The sequence below is a fragment of the Oncorhynchus kisutch genome, linkage group LG24, assembly GCF_002021735.2.
Source record: "Oncorhynchus kisutch isolate 150728-3 linkage group LG24, Okis_V2, whole genome shotgun sequence".
In the NCBI taxonomy this organism is placed as follows: Eukaryota; Metazoa; Chordata; class Actinopteri; order Salmoniformes; family Salmonidae; genus Oncorhynchus; species Oncorhynchus kisutch.
Window position 1 is genome coordinate 7,174,566 of NC_034197.2, and position 19,375 is coordinate 7,193,940.

General features: G+C 42.5%; 1 protein-coding gene across 2 annotated transcripts; it reads left to right on the plus strand.

Moving 5' to 3' along the window:
* The first annotated feature begins 1,493 nt into the window (after positions 1 to 1,493).
* troap (trophinin associated protein) lies at positions 1,494 to 15,320 on the plus strand. 2 transcript variants are annotated; one of them, XM_020459750.2, is made up of 14 exons: positions 1,494 to 1,684; positions 2,023 to 2,132; positions 2,315 to 2,597; positions 2,889 to 3,525; positions 3,692 to 3,813; positions 8,249 to 8,300; positions 9,580 to 9,717; positions 9,927 to 10,075; positions 10,341 to 10,395; positions 13,510 to 13,577; positions 13,764 to 13,859; positions 13,980 to 14,439; positions 14,613 to 14,830; positions 15,089 to 15,320. In XM_020459750.2, exons 2-14 carry the CDS (start codon positions 2,068 to 2,070, stop codon positions 15,161 to 15,163), a joined length of 2,418 nt encoding a protein of 805 aa, XP_020315339.1. In that variant the 5' UTR covers positions 1,494 to 1,684; positions 2,023 to 2,067; the 3' UTR covers positions 15,164 to 15,320. The 2 variants fall into 2 exon arrangements, with proteins under 2 accessions (XP_020315339.1, XP_020315341.1); XM_020459752.2 differs by lacking the exon at positions 9,580 to 9,717 and having other exon boundaries at positions 1,521 to 1,684.
* The last annotated feature ends 4,055 nt before the right edge of the window (positions 15,321 to 19,375 follow it).

Sequence of the window (19,375 nt, forward strand, 5' to 3'; positions counted from 1 at the left end):
AAAGACCAGGGAGCTTTTCAAAAGCCTCATAAAGAAGGGTAGATTGGGTAACAATAACAAATCAGACATTGAACATCTCTTTAAGCATGTTCACATTAATAATTATGCTGTGGATTATGTATTAAACCACCCAGACACATAAAAAAATATAGTTGTCCTTCTGATCTTAGCTGCAGGATAGGAATGCAACTGCTCAGGGATGTTACCATGAGGCCATTGGTAATTTTAAAACAGCTACAGAGTTCAATGGCTGTGATGGGAGAAAACTGAGGCGGGATCAACAACAAGACTAACTGTTATGGTCAAAACATATTGATGCAACAGTAGCTAAGATGGGGAGAGGTCTGTCCGTAATAAAGCGCCATTTTGCCTTCTGAACAACAATATCAACAAGGCAGGTCCTACAGGCCCTAGTTTTGTCGCACCTGAACTACTGTCCAGTCGTGTGGTCAGGTGCCAAAAAGAGCGACTTGGGATAATTACAACTGTACCAAAACAGGGCAGCATGGCTGGCCCTTTAATGTACATGTAGAGCTAACATTAATAATATGCATGTCAATCTCTCATGGATCAAAGTAGAGGAGAGACTGACTTCATCACTACTTGTTTTTGTAAGTATTGACATGTTGAATGTACCGAGCTGTCTGTTTAAACTACTAGCACACAGCTCGTACACTCATACCCCACACGACATGCCACCAGAGGTACCTTCACAGTCCCCAAGTCCAGAACAGACTATGGGAGGCGCACAGTACTACATAGAGCCATGACTACATGGAGCTCTATTCCACATCAAGTAACTCACGCAAGTAATAAAATCAGATTTAAAAATCTTATAACAATATACCTTATGGAACAGCGAGGACTGTGAAGAGTCACACACACACACATGCACAAATACACACATATCTGTCGAACTGCTTTGCTTTATCTTGGCCAGGTCGCAATTGTAAATGAGAACTTGTTCTCAACTTGCCTACCTGGTTAAATAAAGGTGAAATAAAAAATAAATAAAAAAACATACAAACATACATAACATGCACACTATACACACACGTACACAGTTATGGCCGGAGGGCACACACTTAATGTATTGTGAAATCTGTTGTAAAATGTATTTTAATGTTTCAAATGTTTATTATAATGCATTAAATGTATTAATTATAGTGTATAAAAAAGAATGTAATGCGTTAATTTTTGCTGAATAACAGGAAGAGTAGCTGCTGCCAAGGCATAATACATACAAATACAAATGACAGATTGAAAAGAAGAATACTAATATACAGAATACTAATATTTATATGTAACCAAGGGTTCTACTTGAAGCTCAGAAGGGGGCACAGGGACAAAGACATTTCAGAGGGTGTGTGGGGAGGGACTCATTGGATCACATGCATCATGCGTCGTTTCCATGGAGTTGTTTTTGCACGCTTGATGCTGATTGGTCAAAGGAAAGACGGCTCTTGAAAACAACTAGCGCAACGATTGGCTTCTAACTTTTCTGTTTTAACCAATGAAAATACTTGCTTTTTACAAACTGGAGCATGTTCAGGAAGTTTTGAGCTTGTCTTCTTATCATGCCTCTTTTGTGTTGAAAACAGAGGAAAGTCTGGGATATATTCATAATTTTTTTCGAAAACATTTTGTGAAGCAAGTAAACAATTCTCTATTTTGAAGTGTGCATGTGAGTACAGTCAGATTTTCTCTCTTGTCACGGTCAGATACCCAGAGAGCAAGCTGCCCCTTCTCTCAGTAGCTCACTTGAAGCTAGCAGCAACAGTACCGTTTAAATTGTTAAAAGTGGTGGTGTGGTGTTTTCTAAGGGATTCTAATATTTCAGTGGGTTATTTGCTTTATACGACAGCTATTAAGCGAGTCATTAAACAATTCAACTAGCTAACTTGTAGCAAAGCAATTAAGCAATGTGACAATGTGGTTGCTGTTTTTGTCTCTAAAAAGTATATGCTCTTGCCAACTGTGTTAGCTAGCATGCTGAATTATGTTAACTAACATTTGGTTCAGGGTTTGTTATTTACAGAATTCTGTTGAACCTCTCTGACTGAGCCAATGATGGATTCCTCTCCGATTCTGCGTCAGCATAGTCAGAACAAAATCCTGAAAAACCATTCAAGGTAGGCCTACAGAGTATGAACAACTAACGAGTCAATTGTGCTTTATGTTGGCGGTCGCCGCTTCCTAATGATGCATGGCCACTGTTTATCAAGTACTGTTGATAAATTAACCTGGATTAAAAACACTGTATACACTGCCTGGAAAGTATATATGTCTGTCTACATTGACTGTCAATCTCCAGTCCAAACAGAATGAAGATCAACAGAATGACAGCAGACCCCAAACCAGGTTCTAAACACCCGTCTGTACCCCACCCTTGCAAACACCCCTCTGTACCCCACGGACACCATTCCAAACGAGGGACTGAGAACCAGGTCCCAGCAGCAACCTCAGACAAAGACCCTAAGCCCCCTGTAAGACTACTGGGCATCAGCAGGCTGCCAGTGCTTGCTAAATCCCTGCCCCTTCAGACGCCCTCTGACTTCACCCAGTCACACAAGAGATGGGAGGAGAACTCTCTAGCGGTAAGAACTATAGATAGATTCTAAATGCATAACCCAATTATATTTATATGGTAAACCCATTGCTTCAAATTAAATATGAATGAAATGAATATCACTGATTCTGGTCTGATATTAAGCCAAATTTCTGCATTAAAAAGTATGTGCGATGGGGAGTCTAGATTGAAAGTGTTTCTTAACCAGGAATAGCCCTAACTTTGTTGAGAAACCGGCCCTGAATGTGTATCTTACTAGCATTACTGTCAGTGCTAAGGGATGTCATTTATATTTTTGTCCTTATCTGTTTTCCTAAAGGGTAAAGCAAAGAGGAAGAAGCCAAACACCAAGCCTGTACCTTTCAACTTCACCCATCCTAGAGCCAACCGAATGGGGGCAACGCTGCTGGTTGCTCAAACCACCCAACCTGAAAATACTTTTAGCACTGCTGCCAGCCATAAAACAAGACCCACAGCGACAGCTAAACTACCCAGTTCCGTCCCACAAACTCATAACAAGGCCCGAACAAAGTCAACAGTAGATCTCGCTGCTCGACTCCCTACACTCGCACAACACTTGGCGGCCAGAAAAGAAGGTCCAGGGCTAGCAGGCATCTTGTCACATCACGATGGAGAAGAATGGAAGACTCATTGGCCCCAGCCTACCAGTGCTGCCACCTCCATGCCTTTGTCTCAACATCTGAAACCAAAGGCACAGTCTTCTTCAGACAATCCATTTCACGGATCTGGATCGGGACAGCTTGGTCTTTCCAGACCTCCCAGTTCATTTGGTCCTGGCTCAGGTCTTTCGTCCATTGCTTTCTCATTTAGCGGTGACTCCTCCACTACCTCAGCCAAGCCCACTGCCCTCAGTACGGAAGCCTGCAGGGGCCATTTGGACACGCTCAGCATCAAAGATCTTTCTGAGCCTGGCCAGTTATTAAGTAGCACCGCTGGTGAGTTCAGAGCTCATCATATAGCTGCAGTGTCATGGTGTTTGTTCTCTCTCTCTCTCTCTCTCTCTCCCTTGTCTCTAGATTTTCTATGTTTTTGTCATCTTTAGATTTATATTTAGTTTTTGAAATTGTGTTCCATTGTCCCTTGTGTGTGTGTGTGTTCCAGGGCGTGTGGAGGCCTTCTCTTCTGACCCCTTTGCCCTACGTAGTATCCTGCAGAATATCGGAGTCAATGCTGCTGGGGCTTCTATGTCTAGCCGTCCCTCTACAAAAGCCTATAACAACATGGTGAGTTGTCCTAGGGTTCCTTTACACAGCAGACCTGGTACTCTATTAGATTGAGAGACACAAGAGATGAGTGCTTCTTTGGTTATATACTGAACAAAAATATAAACGCAACAAAATCAAAACATTTCCAAATGCACAAAAACCTTGTCTCAAATTTTGTGCACAAATGTGTTTACATCCCATGCCATGATAGTCCATCCAACTGGCATTTCAAGAAGCTGATTTAAACAACACGATCATTACACAGGTGCACCTTACAGTGAAATACTTACTTACAAGCCCTTAACCAACAATGCAGTTTTAAGAAAATACCTAAAAAAGTAAGAAATAAAAGTAACAAATAATTCATGAGCAGCAGTAAAACCGAGTCAATATGCGGGGGCACTGGTGTCGAGGTAATATGTACATGTAGGTAGAATTATTAAAGTGACTATGAAAAGATAATAACAGTAGCAGCTCGAGGTCGACCGATTATGATTTTTCAATTCCGATTATTGGAGGACCAAAAAAGCCGCATCCGATTAATCGGCCGATGTATTTAAAAAATATATATATATATTTAAAAAACTGTATTTGTAATAATGATAATTACAACAATACTGAATTAACACTTATTTTAACTTAATATAATACATCAATAAAATCAATTTAACCTCAAGTAGATAATGAAACATGTTCAATTTGGTTTAAATAATGCAAAAACCGTGTTAGAGAAGAATAACGTTAAGTGCAATATGTGCTATGTAAGAAAGCTAACGTTTCAGTTCCTTGCTCAGAACATGAGAACATATGAAAGCTGGTGATTCCTTTTAACATTAGTCTTCAATATTCCCAGGTAAGAAGTTTTAGGTTGTAGTTATTATAGGACTATTTCCCTCAATACCATTTGTATTTCATTAACCTTTGACTATTGGATGTTCTTATAGGCACTTTAATATTGCCAGTGTAACAGTATAGCTTCCGTCCCTCTCCTCGCTCATCCCTGGGCTCGAACCAGCAACACAACGACCACAGCCACCACATCGAAGCAGCGTTACCCATGCAGAGCAAGGGAAACAACCACCCCAAGGCTCCGAGCGAGTGAAGTTTGAAACGCTATTAGCGCGCGCTAACTAGCCAGCCATTTCACTTCGGTCACACCAGCCTCATCTCGGGAGTTGATAGGTTTGAAGTCATAAACAGCGCAATGCTTGACGCACAACGAAGAGCTGCTGGCAAAACGCACGAAAGTGCTGTTTGAATGAATGTTTACGTGCCTGCTACCGCTCAGTCAGATACTTAGATGCTTGTATGCTCAGTCAGATTATATGCAACACAGGACACGCTAGATAATATCTAGTAATATCATCAACCATGTGTAGTTAACTAGTGATTATGATTGATTGTTTTTTATAAGATAAGTTTAATGCTAGCTAGCAACTTACCTTGGCTTACTGCATTTGCGTAACAGGCAGTCTCCTTGTGGAGTGCAACGAGAGAGAGGCAGGTCGTTATTACGTTGGACTAGTTAACTGTAAGGTTGCATGATTGGATCCCCCGAGCGGACAAGGTGAAAATCTGTCTTTCTGCCCCTGAAAAATGGAAAGAATATGGCACCACAACAAACCTGCCAAGAGCGGGCCACACACAAAAACTCACAGACCAGGCATGGAGGGCATTAATCAGAGAGTCAACAAAGAGACCAAAGATAACCTTGAAGGAGAAACAAAGCTTCACAGTGGAGATTGGAGTATCTGTCCATAGGACAACTTTAAGCCATACACTCCACAGAGCTGGGCTTTATGGAAGAGTGACCAGAAAAAAGCCATTGCTTAAAGAAAATAAAAAGCAAACATTTAGTGTTTGCCAAAAGGCATGTGGGAGACTCCCCAAAGATATGGAGGAAGGTATTCTGGTCAAATGAGACTAAAATATAGCTTTTTGCTCATCAAGGAAAACGCTATGTCTGGCACAAACCCAACACCTCTCATCACCCCGAGAATATCATCCCCACAGTGAAGAATGGTGGTGGCAGCATCATGGTGGTGGCAGCATCATGCTGAGGAGATGTTTTTCATTGACAGAGACTGGGAAACTGGTCAGAATTGAAGGATTGCTAAAGCAGTAAAGGTACTGCTAAAGCAACACTTGAGTGGTTTAAGGGGAAACATATACATGTCTTGGAATGGCCTAGACCTCAATCCAATTGAGAATCTGTGGTATGACTTAAAGATTGCTGTGTACCAGCAGAAGCCATCCAACTTGAAGGAGCTGAAGCAGGCTAGATGTGCCAAGCTTATGGAGACATACCCCAAGAGACATGCAGCTGTAATTGCTGCAAAGGGTGGCTCAACAAAGTATTGACTTGGGGGGGGGGGGGTGAATAGTTATGCATGCTCAAGTTCTGTTTTTTTGTCTTGTTTGTTTCACAAGAAAATTATATTTTGCATCTTCAAAGCGGTAGGCAATCAATTTTGATTCCAGGTTGTAAGGCAGCAAAATAGGAAAAATGCCAAGGGTGTGAATACTTTCGCAAGTCACTACTATTCTCCCTTCCTGTAAGAGAGATGTGGTTCATACAATGCTCAAAAAAATAAAGGGAACACTTAAACAACACAATGTAACTCCAAGTCAATCACACTTCTGTGAAATCAAGCTGTCCATTTAGGAAGCAACACTGATTGACAATACATTTTGCATGCTGTTGTGCAAATGGAATAGACAACAGGTGGAAATTATAGGCAATTAGCAAGACACCCCCAATAAAGGAGTGGTTCTGCAGGTGCTAACCACAGACCACTTCTCAGTTCCTATACTTCCTGGCTGATGTTTTGGTCACTTTTGAATGCTGGCGGTGCTTTCACTCTAGTGGTAACATGAAGAGTCTACAACCCATACAAGTGGCTCAGGTAGTGCAGCTCATCCAGGATGGGACATCAATGTGAGCTGTGGCAAGGAGGAGCACTGCCAGAGCCCTGCAAAATTACCTCCAGCAGGCCACAAATGTGCATGTGTCTGTTTCTGACCGTTTGAGCAGACTCCATGAGGGTGGTATGAGGGCCTGACGTCCACAGGTGGGGATGGTGCTTACAGCCCAACACTGCAGGACGTTTGGCATTTGCCAGAGAACACCAAGATTGGCAAATTCGCCACTGGCGCCCTGTGCTCTTCACAGATGAAAGCAGGTTCACACTGAGAACATGACAGACGTGACAGAGTCTGGAGATGCCGTGGAGAACGTTCTGCTGCCTGCAACATCCTCCAGCATGACCGGTTTGGCGGTGCGTCAGTCATGGTGTGGGGTGGCATTTCTTTGGGGGGCCGCACAGCCCTCCATGTGCCCGCCAGAGGTAGCCTAACTGCAATTAGGTACTGAGATGAGATCCTCAGACCCCTTGTGAGACCATATGCTGGTGCGGTTGGCCCTGGGTTCCTCCTAATGCAAGACAATGCTAGACCTCATGTGGCTGGAGTGTGTCAGCAGTTCCTGCAAGAGGAAGGCATTGATGCTATGGACATTGATGCTATGATGCCGTTCCCCAGACCTGAATCCAATTGAGGGATAGGGAGGTCATACAGGCACGTGGAGGCCACCCACACTACTGAGCCTCATTTTGACTTGTTTTAAGGACATTACATCAAAGTTGGATCAGCCTGTAGTGTGGTTTTCCACTTTCATTTAGAGTGTGACTCCAAATCCAGACCTCCATGGGTTGATAAATTTGATTTCCATTGATCACTTTTGTGTGATTTTGTTGTCAGCACATTCAACTATGTAAAGAAAAAAGTATTTAGTAAGAATATTTCATTCAGTCAGATCTAGGATGTGTTATTTTAGTGGTCCCTTTATTTTTTTGAGCAGTGTACATTTTTTTGTTCTCCAATCTTAAGTTTAGTAGCAAGAGCTCGTGTACAGTTTTTTTTTTTTTCCTTTTATGATATTGCATTTCTTTTGTGGTGTTCCATTCTCGTTATGCCATGTTTGTCTTTGTATCTTGAATGTTTTTTATCCTCAAGTCTTTTTGCTTTATCAACTACATATGTTAATGAATTGAGTCACTTCCTGTGAGAGTTGGGTTATACAACAGTTTGTCCACCACTATTCTTTGTCACCCTGATGGAGGCTGCAAGGCATTGGTGGGTTTTATTCTTACCATACATTAGGCTTTTTTATTTTTCCACTACATGAGTTACTTGATTTTGTTTGCACAAAGGCTGTTCCGGCATTGTTTACTATCCAGCATCAACTTATTTTTGTTCTATTAGATTGAGGTTGCCTGGCGCAATGGAATCCAATAGAATAGTCAGTAATCAAACACTCAACGTATTTGAAAGAAAACAAATACCAATTGAAGTGAACCCAGATCTGCAGGGTACTTACTGACTGATGATCTTTCTGAGTCTGTGTGTCCAAAATCAGTCTGTGAACTAACTTGAAGTGATCTTTCCTCTGCAGCCCCAGAGAGTGTCCATCATGAAGAGTCAACAGAAGACTGCACCCTCTGCAGGTCAGTGGTAGTAGTACTGGACATTTCCAAGCTGCATATAACGGTTTATGTACTGCTGATATAAACTCAGCAAAAAAATAAATGTCCCTTTTTCAGGACCCTTTCAAAAGATAATTCGTAAAGATCCAAATAACTTCACAGATCTTCATTGTAAAGGGTTTAAATACTGTTTCCCATTCTTGTTCAATGAAACATAAACAATTAATCAACATGCAGCTGTGGAACAGTTGTTAAGACACTAACATCTTACAGACGGTGGGCAATTAAGGTCACAGTTATGATACCTTGGGACAATAAAGAGGCCTTTCTACTGACTGAAAAACACCAAAAGAAACATGACCAGGGTTCCTGCTCATCTGCGTGAACGTGCCTTAGGCATGCTGCAAGGAGGCATGAGGACTGCAGATGTGGCCAGGGCAATAAATTGCAATGTCCGTACTGTGAGACGCCTAAGACAGCGCTACAGGGAGACAGGATGGACAGCTGATCGTCCTCACAGTGGCAGACCACGTGTAACAACACCTGCACAGGATCGGTACACCCGAACATCACACCTGCGGGACAGGTACAGGATGACAACAACAGCTGCCCAAGTTACACCAGGAACGAATAATCCCTCCATCAGTGCCCAGACTGTCCACAATAGGCTGAGAGAGGCTGGGTTGATGGCTTGTAAGCCTGTTGTAAATGCAGGTCCGCACCAGACATCAACCTCAACAACGTTGCCTATGGGCACAAACCCATCGTTGCTGGACCAGACAGGACTGACAAAAATGTCTCTTCACTGACGAGTCGCGGTTTTGTCTTACCAGGAGAGATGGTTGGATTCGCGTTTATCGTCAAAGGAATGAGCGTTACACCGAGGCCTGTACTCTGGAGCAGGATCGATTTGGAGGTGGAGGGTGGGTCATGGCATCATTGGATTTTGACCCCCCCCCCCTTTTTTCAGGGACACTATTCCATTTATGTTAGTCACATGTCTGTGTTCAGTTTGTCTCAATTGTAGAATCTTATGTTCTTACAAATATTTACACATGTTAAGTTTGCTGAAAATAAACACAGTTGACAGTGAGAGGATGTTTCTTTTTTTGCTGAGTTTAGCATTGACATTGAAGGCTATTTCCGTGTGGAAATGTTGCATGTTGCACCCCTTTAAAAACACAATTTGCGCTGATCTGTTTAATTAGCCAGCCTATTCAAACTCCTACTCCAGCTCAATCTAAGGGCCTAGGATAGGCTAGCAAGTCTGTACACTTGTATGTGCTTGAATTGTTTATAGGTCCCGTAAGATCTATTCAGTTCTCCCCTGAGCCTTCAGCCCTCAACAGCATCCTTCAGAATGAAGGGGTCACCTACCCTCTGCAGCCCCAGAGAGTGTCTGTCATGAAGAGTCACCAGAAGATTGCAGCCTTGGCAGGTCCGTGGTAGTACTACTTGGACATGTTCCATCTTTGAGCACGTTTTGAAGAGCAAAGTGTAGAAATGCCTGCAATAGCTTACTACTGCTTCATTATCATGATGCAAAAATATTCATTGTAAAGAAGCTTTCTAGCTTCAACCAGTGCTAAAAGAAAGAAAAAAAGTTAAACTAACAAGTCTGTAACCTTGTATGTGCTTGTGTTCCAGGTCCAGGACGGAGTGTCCCGTTCACCCCAGACCCCACGGCCCTGAGGAGCATCCTGCAGAATGAAGGGGTGACAGCTGGGGGAACGCTGGGGGCCACACCACAACGCACCTCTGTCTGCCCCTCTGGCAGGGGAACCTCCATCTACACTGTGAGTTAATATTTTGATCGATAAATGTATTTAAAATGTAAGATTTGATCATTCCTATAAAGCCGTTCCAGCCAGGGTGAAAACAACTTTATATGCATTTCAATTAAGATTTAAAAGTCATTGCCATAGTACTGCCTCATGTCCTTATTTCTCATGTCATGCCTCCTTAGTGCTGCATGAAACAGTCAGCCACAGTTTACTGATGAGTATAGAGAGGCTTTAGGAAAATAAACAGAATATTCACTGTGGTGCTTTACCTTTCCAGGCTCAGAGAATACCTGTCACAAAGAGTTGCACTGAAGCATCTGGAGGACCTCTGGGTAAGTTATACTGAACAAAAATATAAACGCAACATTTAACAATTTCAAAGATTTTGCTCACTTACAGTTCATAGACGGAAATCAGTCAATTTAGTAAAATTCAGTAGGCCCTAATCTATAGATTTCACATGACTGGGTCTGGGTGCAGCCATGGGTGGGCCTGGCAGGGCATAGGCCCACCCACTTGGTTGGATGTACTTTTGTTCGGGTATAGTTACAGTGCATTGGGAAAGTATTCAGACTTTTTCCACATTTTGTTACGTTACAGCCTTTTCCTCATCAATCTACACACAATATCCCGCAATGACAAAGCAAAAACGATTTAGACATTTTTGCAAATGTATTAAAATATAAAAACAGATGCCTTATTTACATAAGTATTCAGACCCTTTCCTCTGAGACTTTAAATTGAGCACAGGTTCATCCTGTTTCCATTGATCATCCTTGAGATGTTTCTACAACTTGATTGGAGTCCACCTGAGGTAAATTCAAATGACTGGAAATTATTTGGAAAAGCACACACCTGTCTATATAAGGTCCCACAGTCGACAGTGCATGTCAGAGCAAAAACCAAAGCCATGAGGTCGAAGGAATTGTCCGTAGACAGAATTGTTGTCGAGGCACTTATCTGGGAAGGGTACCAAAACATTTTCTGCAGCATTGAAGAAGGTCCCCAAGAACACATTGTCCTTCATCATTCTTAAATGGAAACATTTATGGTCACTCTGACAGAGCTCCCGATTTCCTCTGTGGAGATGGGAGAACCTTCCAGAAGGACAACCATCTCAGCAGCACTCTACCAATCAGGCCTTTATGGTAGAGTGGCCAGACGGAAGCCACTCTTCAGTAAAAGGCACATGACAGCACGCTTGGAGTTTGACAAAAGGCTCCTAAATGACTCTGACCATGAGAAAAATATTATCTTTGGTCTGAATGCCAAGCGTTATGTTTGGAGGAAACCTGTCCCCATCCCCACGGTGAAGCATGGTGGTGGCAGCATCATGCTGTGGGAATGTTTTTCAGTGGAGTGGCAGGAACTGGGAGACTAGTCAGGATTGAGGGAAAGATGAACAGAGAAAAGTAGAGATCCTTGATGAAAACCTGCTCAGGACTTCAGACTGGGGCCAAGGTTCACCTTCCAACAGGACAACAACCCTAAGCACACAGCCAAGATAACGCAGGAGTGGCTTCAGGACAAGTCTCTGAATGTTCTAGAGTGGCCCGCACAGAGCCCGGACTTGAACCCGATCAAACATTTCTGGAGACTTGAAAATAGCTGTGCAACATTGCTCCCCGGGGCGGCAGGGTAGCCTAGTGGTTAGAGCGTTGGACTAGTAACCGGAAGGTTGCAAGTTCAAACCCCCGAGCTGACAAGGTACAAATCTGTCGTTCTCCCTGAACAGGCAGTTAACCCACTGTTCCTAGGCCGTCATTGAAAATAAGAATTTGTTCTTAACTGACTTGCCTGGTAAAATAAAGGTAAAAAAAAAAAGTGTGAGTGTGAGATGATCTGCAGAGAAGAATTGGAGAAACTCCCCAAATACAGGTGTGCCAAGCCTGTAGCGGCATACACAAGAAGACTAATCGCTGGCAAAGGTGCTTCAACAAAGCACTGAGTAAATGGTCTAAATACTTTGCTTTCTACAAACTTGTTTCGCTTTGTTATTTATGGGGAATTGTGTGTAGATTGATAAGGATAAATAAAAAAATAAAAAATTAGAATAAGGCTGTAAAGTAATAAAATAAAAATACTTCCCGAATGCACTGTATATGCTACCGTTTTCTATCGCCAGATATTCACCGGTTTGTCCCTCTCCTCTTGGGTCTGTGTTACTCGGGGGCCTTGAGGGAAAAATGTATTTGCTACGACTAATATGTGGTTGTTTTACCCAGCTATCTTAAGAGGAATGCACCAAATTGTAAGTCGCTCTGGATAAGAACGTCTGCTAAATGACACAAATGTAAATGTTCAAATGTTATGTCTGTCTTTATAACTTGATCTGAGCCCAATACTACATACCTGGTTTGATGAGTTAGCGAGGTATCTTTGGTCAACCGGTACCATCAAAGTGGCTCACCTTTTAGCCAGGTACATTTCTATGTCAACGAATCCTTAAGGACTAACTTGCTCCAGGGCAGGCTAACTACATTTATCCTGAATGAAGTGTGAGCTGTGAGTTGAGGACCAATGAAATCCTGTTCCCTCACTATCGCAAATATTGCTTCATTATCCCCTTCATTTATGGAACACAACTGATTGCGTATTCTCTTTTTTTTGTGTTAAATGTAAAAATTCCTATCACATTTAGTAATGACAGAATGCATTTGAATCTTCACGCACAGTAAATCTTTTATATGACAGTTACAAGCCTGCTAGAGTTAGCGGTCCTCTGAGGAGTATCCTAATGAAGCAAGCTGGATCTCCTGAGGGTTTTCTCAAGTTAACCAGCTTCAGTTAGTTTCACATTCCAGCTCAGGCTTCATCCTTACTACGACGGGGAATACTGCTTGTGAAGTAGGATTGTTCTTGTGCCATCTTCATTGTATTACTTATCGTTAATGCCGTCTTTGGTGTGCTTATCAATGCACAAGCACCTTTTTTCCCCCCCACTTCTATCGATATTTGTATTACATTGCGTGAAGTTTAAAATGGATTCTGTCATTACTAAATGTGTAATGTGATATATTTTAACAACTTTTTTTTGCACAGGAAAAACATTTGAGTAATAAAATATTGAATAATTAATCTTCCCCAAATGAAGGGGATGATGATGCAATCTTTGCAACGGAGTGAATCTGATTGGTCTTCAACTTGCGTTTGTCATTGCATTCAGGGTAAGTAGAGTTAGTTAGCCAGTCCCAGAGCAAGTTAGCTCTGAAGGATTAGTTTCCATAGACATGTACCTGGCTAAAACGTGACGCACTTCCGCATGACCGTTTTTCTTTTAAATTGTATTTATTTATTTAATCCTGATTTGAACTCTTGAGTTGACCACAGTTGCTAACTCCTCAAACCTGCTTTGTAGGATACCCCTCTGCTCTGTCTCTGTGTTATGAAGTAGTCTGTCGTTGTCCATCTTTCAATATGATCTATCTGTCTGTCCCTCTCGTCAGTGATGCCAGTCGGCCAGAAGTGGACACCCCAGCGGGTTCCTGACACCAGGCATCAGCCCATGTCCATGGTAAGTATGTTACAGTACACTTTCACTCGTATGTCCATGGTCTGTATGTAGAATTTTTTTGATTTTGAACTGTCAACACTAAAGTGGCACCTTCTCAGCAAATGTTGCCCATGGTGGAATCAAACTGACAATCCTGAAATTGCCAGCACCATAGATGCTCTAACTCACCGAGCCATCTTTTTTCAGGGGAGGCACCTGTCTGCCCACCGGACCCCCTATGCATGCTCTCCTAGACTCTGGGGCCTCCAGGGTCACAACCGAGATCTGGAGACACACAAGGAGGTGAGGACGAAGGCTTACTAATGGAATATATATATCCTACACCACATGACTGAATTAGGTTGCTAACGTCTATTTCATAATGTTGAGTCAGTTAAGTCATTGAGTGTGTGTTTGTGGCAGGAGGTTGTTCAGAGATTATTCAAGGAGACGGACCAAGAGGAAGATAGGATAGACAACAGGGAGCTGGACGAAGACCCCGCTGAGACCCGAGCTGACAAGGACCAAGAGGAGGAGGAGGAAGAGCAAAATAACACGGGAAGAGGACTCCAGACCTTCTTTCAAGCCCCACACAGGGAATCTGTTATTTTCTTCTCAACGGGGAAGAAGCTGCTCAGAGCAGCTCCAGCACAAGAACAGGAAAGCCCTGTGGCTGGATTTCTGGAGCGAGGTGGGCCACTGGAGAAGTGTTGGCCTGGGGCCAGAGCTTCAGCACAGGGGACTGTCCTCGAGCTCCTGCTCCATCCAGTCAGACCCTCGTCTGGGCCAGAAGCTCTATCCACGGTTGCTACTGCAACCGTAGCATCAGGATTGACCAGGCTAGCCAACCCCTCAGCCTTTGTCCCCCTGAGTCATCCCAGAGGTAGGACTGCTGAGACAGTTTACCTTTTGATACTCCTTGTAGTGGGCAGAATCCATTGATAGATAAACAGTTGATGGTTCTTATACCATTGATGCAAAAAGTGCTTAATAAATACATTTGATTGACTGACCTCGGTCCTCTGAATGTCTAACCAGTAGCCTGTGTCGTTGCAGGTAGTATCATCATCCCAAAGAGCGGCGCTCTGAGTTCTGCTGCAGCCTTGCTCCGCCGGCGCCTCCCCCCTCTGCAGGAGCTACGTCTGGATGAGGAGGTGGCTACCTACACCACCTCCCCAGCCCCTCCCTGCTCCTCCATTGCCACCTCCTCCGGGCCCATGCAGACCCGCTGTGGAAACCCTGTGGCAGCAGCCCTGTATCTGCAGGACTACACTGTGAGTTTGGTAGCATTGTTTAATTTACATATTAGTCCTACAGGCATTTAGCCCATCTATAGCATCGGTTTCTAAGATTCCTCCAGTAGCCGAGTGATGATCAAGACTTGGAAGGGTGGCATCTTCAGACTTTCCTACCTATTGATGAGGATTCATGTTCATTGTCCAATAATCAGAAGAGCATCATTGATCATTTTGTGATAGTTCAAAGTAAATTGAAACTCTCTTCCTGTTCCTCCCTTCCTTTCTCCCCTTCAGAGTTTTCGGTCAATCATCTTGGACCCCTCGTCTGCTCTTTCCTCCCCCTGCTCCTCTCCTCTACAGGAGAGATGATGGCTTTTGCACTGAGAATGTTAATCTTATTTTTTTTGTCTGGTCTTGTTTACTGATAAAACACTGTAAAAATTACGGATTGTTAAGCAAAGACTTGAAGGAGTGTATGTATGTACAGGTAACTGCTAAAATAAAGGAAACACCAACATAATGTGTACATTGGCATACTGTAGATTCTACAAGTGTCTGGAACTCTGTTAGAAGATTGCAACACCATTCTTCCACGAGAACTTCTATCACTTAGTATTTTGTTTTTGATGCTGGTGGAAAACGCAGTCTCAGATGCCACTCCAGAAGCTCCTATAAGTTTTCAATTGTGCTGAGATCTGATGACTGAGATGGCGTATGGTTTACAGGTTCAACAAACCATTCAGTGACCATTCATGCTCTGGATGGGGGCATTATCATCCTATGGGGGCATAGCCATGGTAGCCAAAATGACCTGCCCAGAATTTTGAATGTGTATTCAGACCCCTTGACTTTAACCACATTTTGTTACGTTACAGCCTTATTCTAAAATGGATTAAATCATATTTTTTTTCATCAATCTACACATAATACCCCATAATGACAAAGCAGAAACTGTTTTTGGAAAAATGTATTATAAAAAAAAACATACCTTTATTTACATCAGTATTCAGCCCCTTTGCTATGAGACTTGAAATGAAGCTCAAGTTTATCCTGTATTCATTGATCATCCATGAGATGTTTCTACAACTTGATTAGAGTCCACCTGGGTAAATTCAATTGATTGGACATGATTTGGAAAGGCACACAGGAATTGGCACACACAACTCTTAAGGAATTGTCCTTAGAGCTCAGAGACAGCATTGTGTCCAGGCAGAGGTCTGAGGAAGGGTACTAAAAAAGTTATGCAGCATTGAAGGTCCCCAAGAATACAGTGCCTGCCATCATTCTTAAATGGAAGAAGTTTGGAACCACCAAGAGCTGGCTGCCCGGCCAAATTGAGCAGTCAGGTAGGTGACCAAGAACCCGGTGGTTACTCTGACAGTTCCTCTGTGGAGATGGGAGACCTTCCAGAAGGACAACCATCTCTGCAGCACTCCACCAGTCAGGCTTTTATGGTACAGTGGAAAGATGGATGCCACTCCTCAGTAAAAGGCTCTGACCATGAGAAACAAGATTCTCTGGTCTGATGAAACCAAGATTGAACTCTTTGGCCTGAATGCCAAGTGTCACTTCTGGAGGAAACATGGCACCATCCCTACAGTGAAGCATGGTTGTGAGACTTGTCCTGAAGCCACTCCTGTGTTCTCTGGGCTGTGTGCTTAGGGTCGTATTCCTGTTGGAAGGTGAACCTCTGAGAGAGGTTCACACAGCCCAGACAACACAGGAGTGGCTTCGGGACAAGTCTCTGAATGTCCTTGAATGGCCCAGCTTGATCCAGGACTTGAACCCGGGGTAGCCTAGTGGTTAGAGTGTTGGACTAGAAACCGAAAGGTTGCAAGTTCAAATCCCCGAGCTGACAAGGTACAAATCTGTCGTTCTGCTCTTGAACAGGCAGTTAACCCAGTGTTCCTAGGCCGTCATTGAAAATCTGAATTTGTTCTTAACTGACATGCCAAGTTAAAGTTAAAATAAAAATATTTTAAAAATCATTTCTGAAGAGACCTGAAAATAGCTGTGCAGCAATGCTCCCCATCCAACCTGACAGAGTTTGAGAGGATCTGCAGATAATGGGAGAAACTCCCCAAATACAAGTGTGCCAAGCTTGTAGTGTTATACCTAAGAAGACTCAAGGCTTTAATCGCTGCCAAAGTTAAATAAATCCTTTTATTTTTGCCCGTATTTACAGTATCCAAGAATGTGACATTAAAAGTGTTTCATTCGAATCAAACAAAGAAAATGAATTGTCAAATCAATGTTGATATTTTCTAGACTACTGAACCCATTTGGACACTATTTGGAGTTTGTGGCTTGATCAATGTTACAAATATTTAAATTAAATGATCTTCTGGAAATTATGAGGGGAATATGTAGATTTGATTCGATTTTTCATAAAACTGGGTCAATATCGATGTCAGCATTGTTTCGTGTTAAACACTAAAGAAATGAGGCCGAAATCAGATTGTGTAGATTTCAGGGCGTGTAAAACTCGTACTATGCATGTTTTGTGAGTTTTATTATGACATGGTCGTGAAGCCCGCTGATGCACAGTGTCAATCAACTACAGCAATCTCGCAGAGCCAGACTAGTGTCTCTTCATTTTTTTTAACCAGTCTTATTTACAATGACGACCAAGAAGAGCCGCGTTAAAATGTAAAGGTAATTTCAGATTGAGCCGACGCTGCTTTTACCGTGAATGCAGTCCACGAAGGCGGGATCATTGCCTTTACATTTCAATCGAGCTATAACCTGAATTGAATCCAGCCCTCTCATACACTCTAGCGCTGTGTATGAAATTGCCATCTGGAATCTGAAGCCTTTAGCGGGGGAGTATGTATGACATTCCCTTTAACTGGGCTATACCGCATAACAGATGAATACCCTGGCCTGTGCTACCACTTCTGAAGAAGAGCAAGACTAGGGTCGCGTTCCAGACATCACACACCAGACACCTGTAAAGTAGTCACGCGACACACAATTACCAATTATTTAATGTTACGTCATCTACGTTGCAGTCTACATTGCAGTCATATATTGATTCAGTTAGTAGCATGTAAAGCACAACAAAAGTATTTGGGAGATTTAGTGTGCGACTGCAATGTAGAACGCGACCTGTAGCGCATACCATTGGCTTTGGCAACTGTTCCGCTTGGCATGTTAAAAGATTTTGTGTGTCTTCATCTGAACTTTTCTGCCCCACAACCTCATAACAGATTACAATTTATAATGTGTGTCTACGGGTGATTGACAAATAACTTTAACATTCCCTGAATTTCTACTGGGCCATACTAAAATTAAAGTATCTGTCTAGTGAAAATCTCACTTTTAATAGTGTATATTATGTTAACTCATCCTCATAATGTCGTTGACTCGTCCTATACTTGTATTTGTGGCCAAAGCATAAATTGGAGAGAAAAAGGGTTCAAACTATTTTTTTAAAACGTGTATGTCAAACTGGGCACGGTTTCCCAAAAGCAGCTTAAGGCTACGTTCATTGTTAGAGGTCTACTCGCATGAATATTTTTAATGGCTGGTATACCGCCCACACATTATGTCGTTGGGGTACGCCCACACCATTCCAACACATAAAGGCTGCTTTTGAACATACTTAATTAAAACATTTTTGGAAGGAAAACAATTTAATGCATATTGTAATTAATTATAGGTCATATTTAACAGAAATCTGGAAACACTGGACAGTTACTTTAAAGACAGTGTTTTCAGGAAGCAAGTCATCTCTTACCACAGCCACTGTATCTCTGACACTGGGGGTGGTGGAGACCAGCAAGACTATAGTATATGTAACACATACTGGATGAGGAACACATGATGATCACGTAAGCAATTCTCTACTGCTGGTTATCTGAAATGTACCCTGTCTGTTTCTGAAGCAGCAGGTTAATTAAAGGACACGTAGACAGGGGGGTAGAGATGACCCAGCACACTGTCTGTGGCCCGTGTCTTTTGATTGCCACATTCATGCAGGTGGGCTTGTCTATCCCGGTCCCAGATCTGTTTGTGTGTCTTGCCAACTCCTAGGCTACGGCCATTGTCGTCACTTTGATATGCATAAGCCTGGTCCCGATGTCAATTTTGACTTAATGGTGACTTACAGTTTCTATGTTATCATGGTTTTCTCATATCATCTGTGCTGGGTGTACCAAAACATAACAGACATGCAGTCTACTAGCAGTATCCTGATGTGGGTAGAGTCACATTTGTTATTTCTTTTTGAACACAGGGACCCTTCAAGGTCTCTGGTCTCAGAGATGAATGTATTATAATTTATTAGTTTTAAATGTTCACATTTTAATCCCTCAAGCATGTTTAAATGTAGCCTACATTCTATCATATGTTCTGTTACTGTGCCCTCTAGGAGGTGACAGTCACTGTGATGTATATTTAGTTCAGTCATGAGGTGTGTGTGTGTGGATGTGTTTAACTATACTTGTGGGGACCAGAATAGTAAACAAACAAAAATTGACCAACTGGAGACATTTTTCAGTCCTCGCAAGGTCAAATGTTATTTATAGAGGGTAAAAGTTAGGGTTATAGGAGCTAGGTTTAGGAATAGGTTAGGTGTGA

Bases quoted from the DNA above. Each gene is read 5' to 3' on its own strand.
- troap (XM_020459750.2), top strand. From the start codon at position 2,068: ATGATGGATTCCTCTCCGATTCTGCGTCAGCATAGTCAGAACAAAATC. The intron at 8,301-9,579 runs GTCAGTGGTAGT...AATTGTTTATAG, and splicing joins GAAGACTGCACCCTCTGCAG to GTCCCGTAAGATCTATTCAG. The intron at 10,396-13,509 runs GTAAGTTATACT...CCCTCTCGTCAG, and splicing joins AGCATCTGGAGGACCTCTGG to TGATGCCAGTCGGCCAGAAG.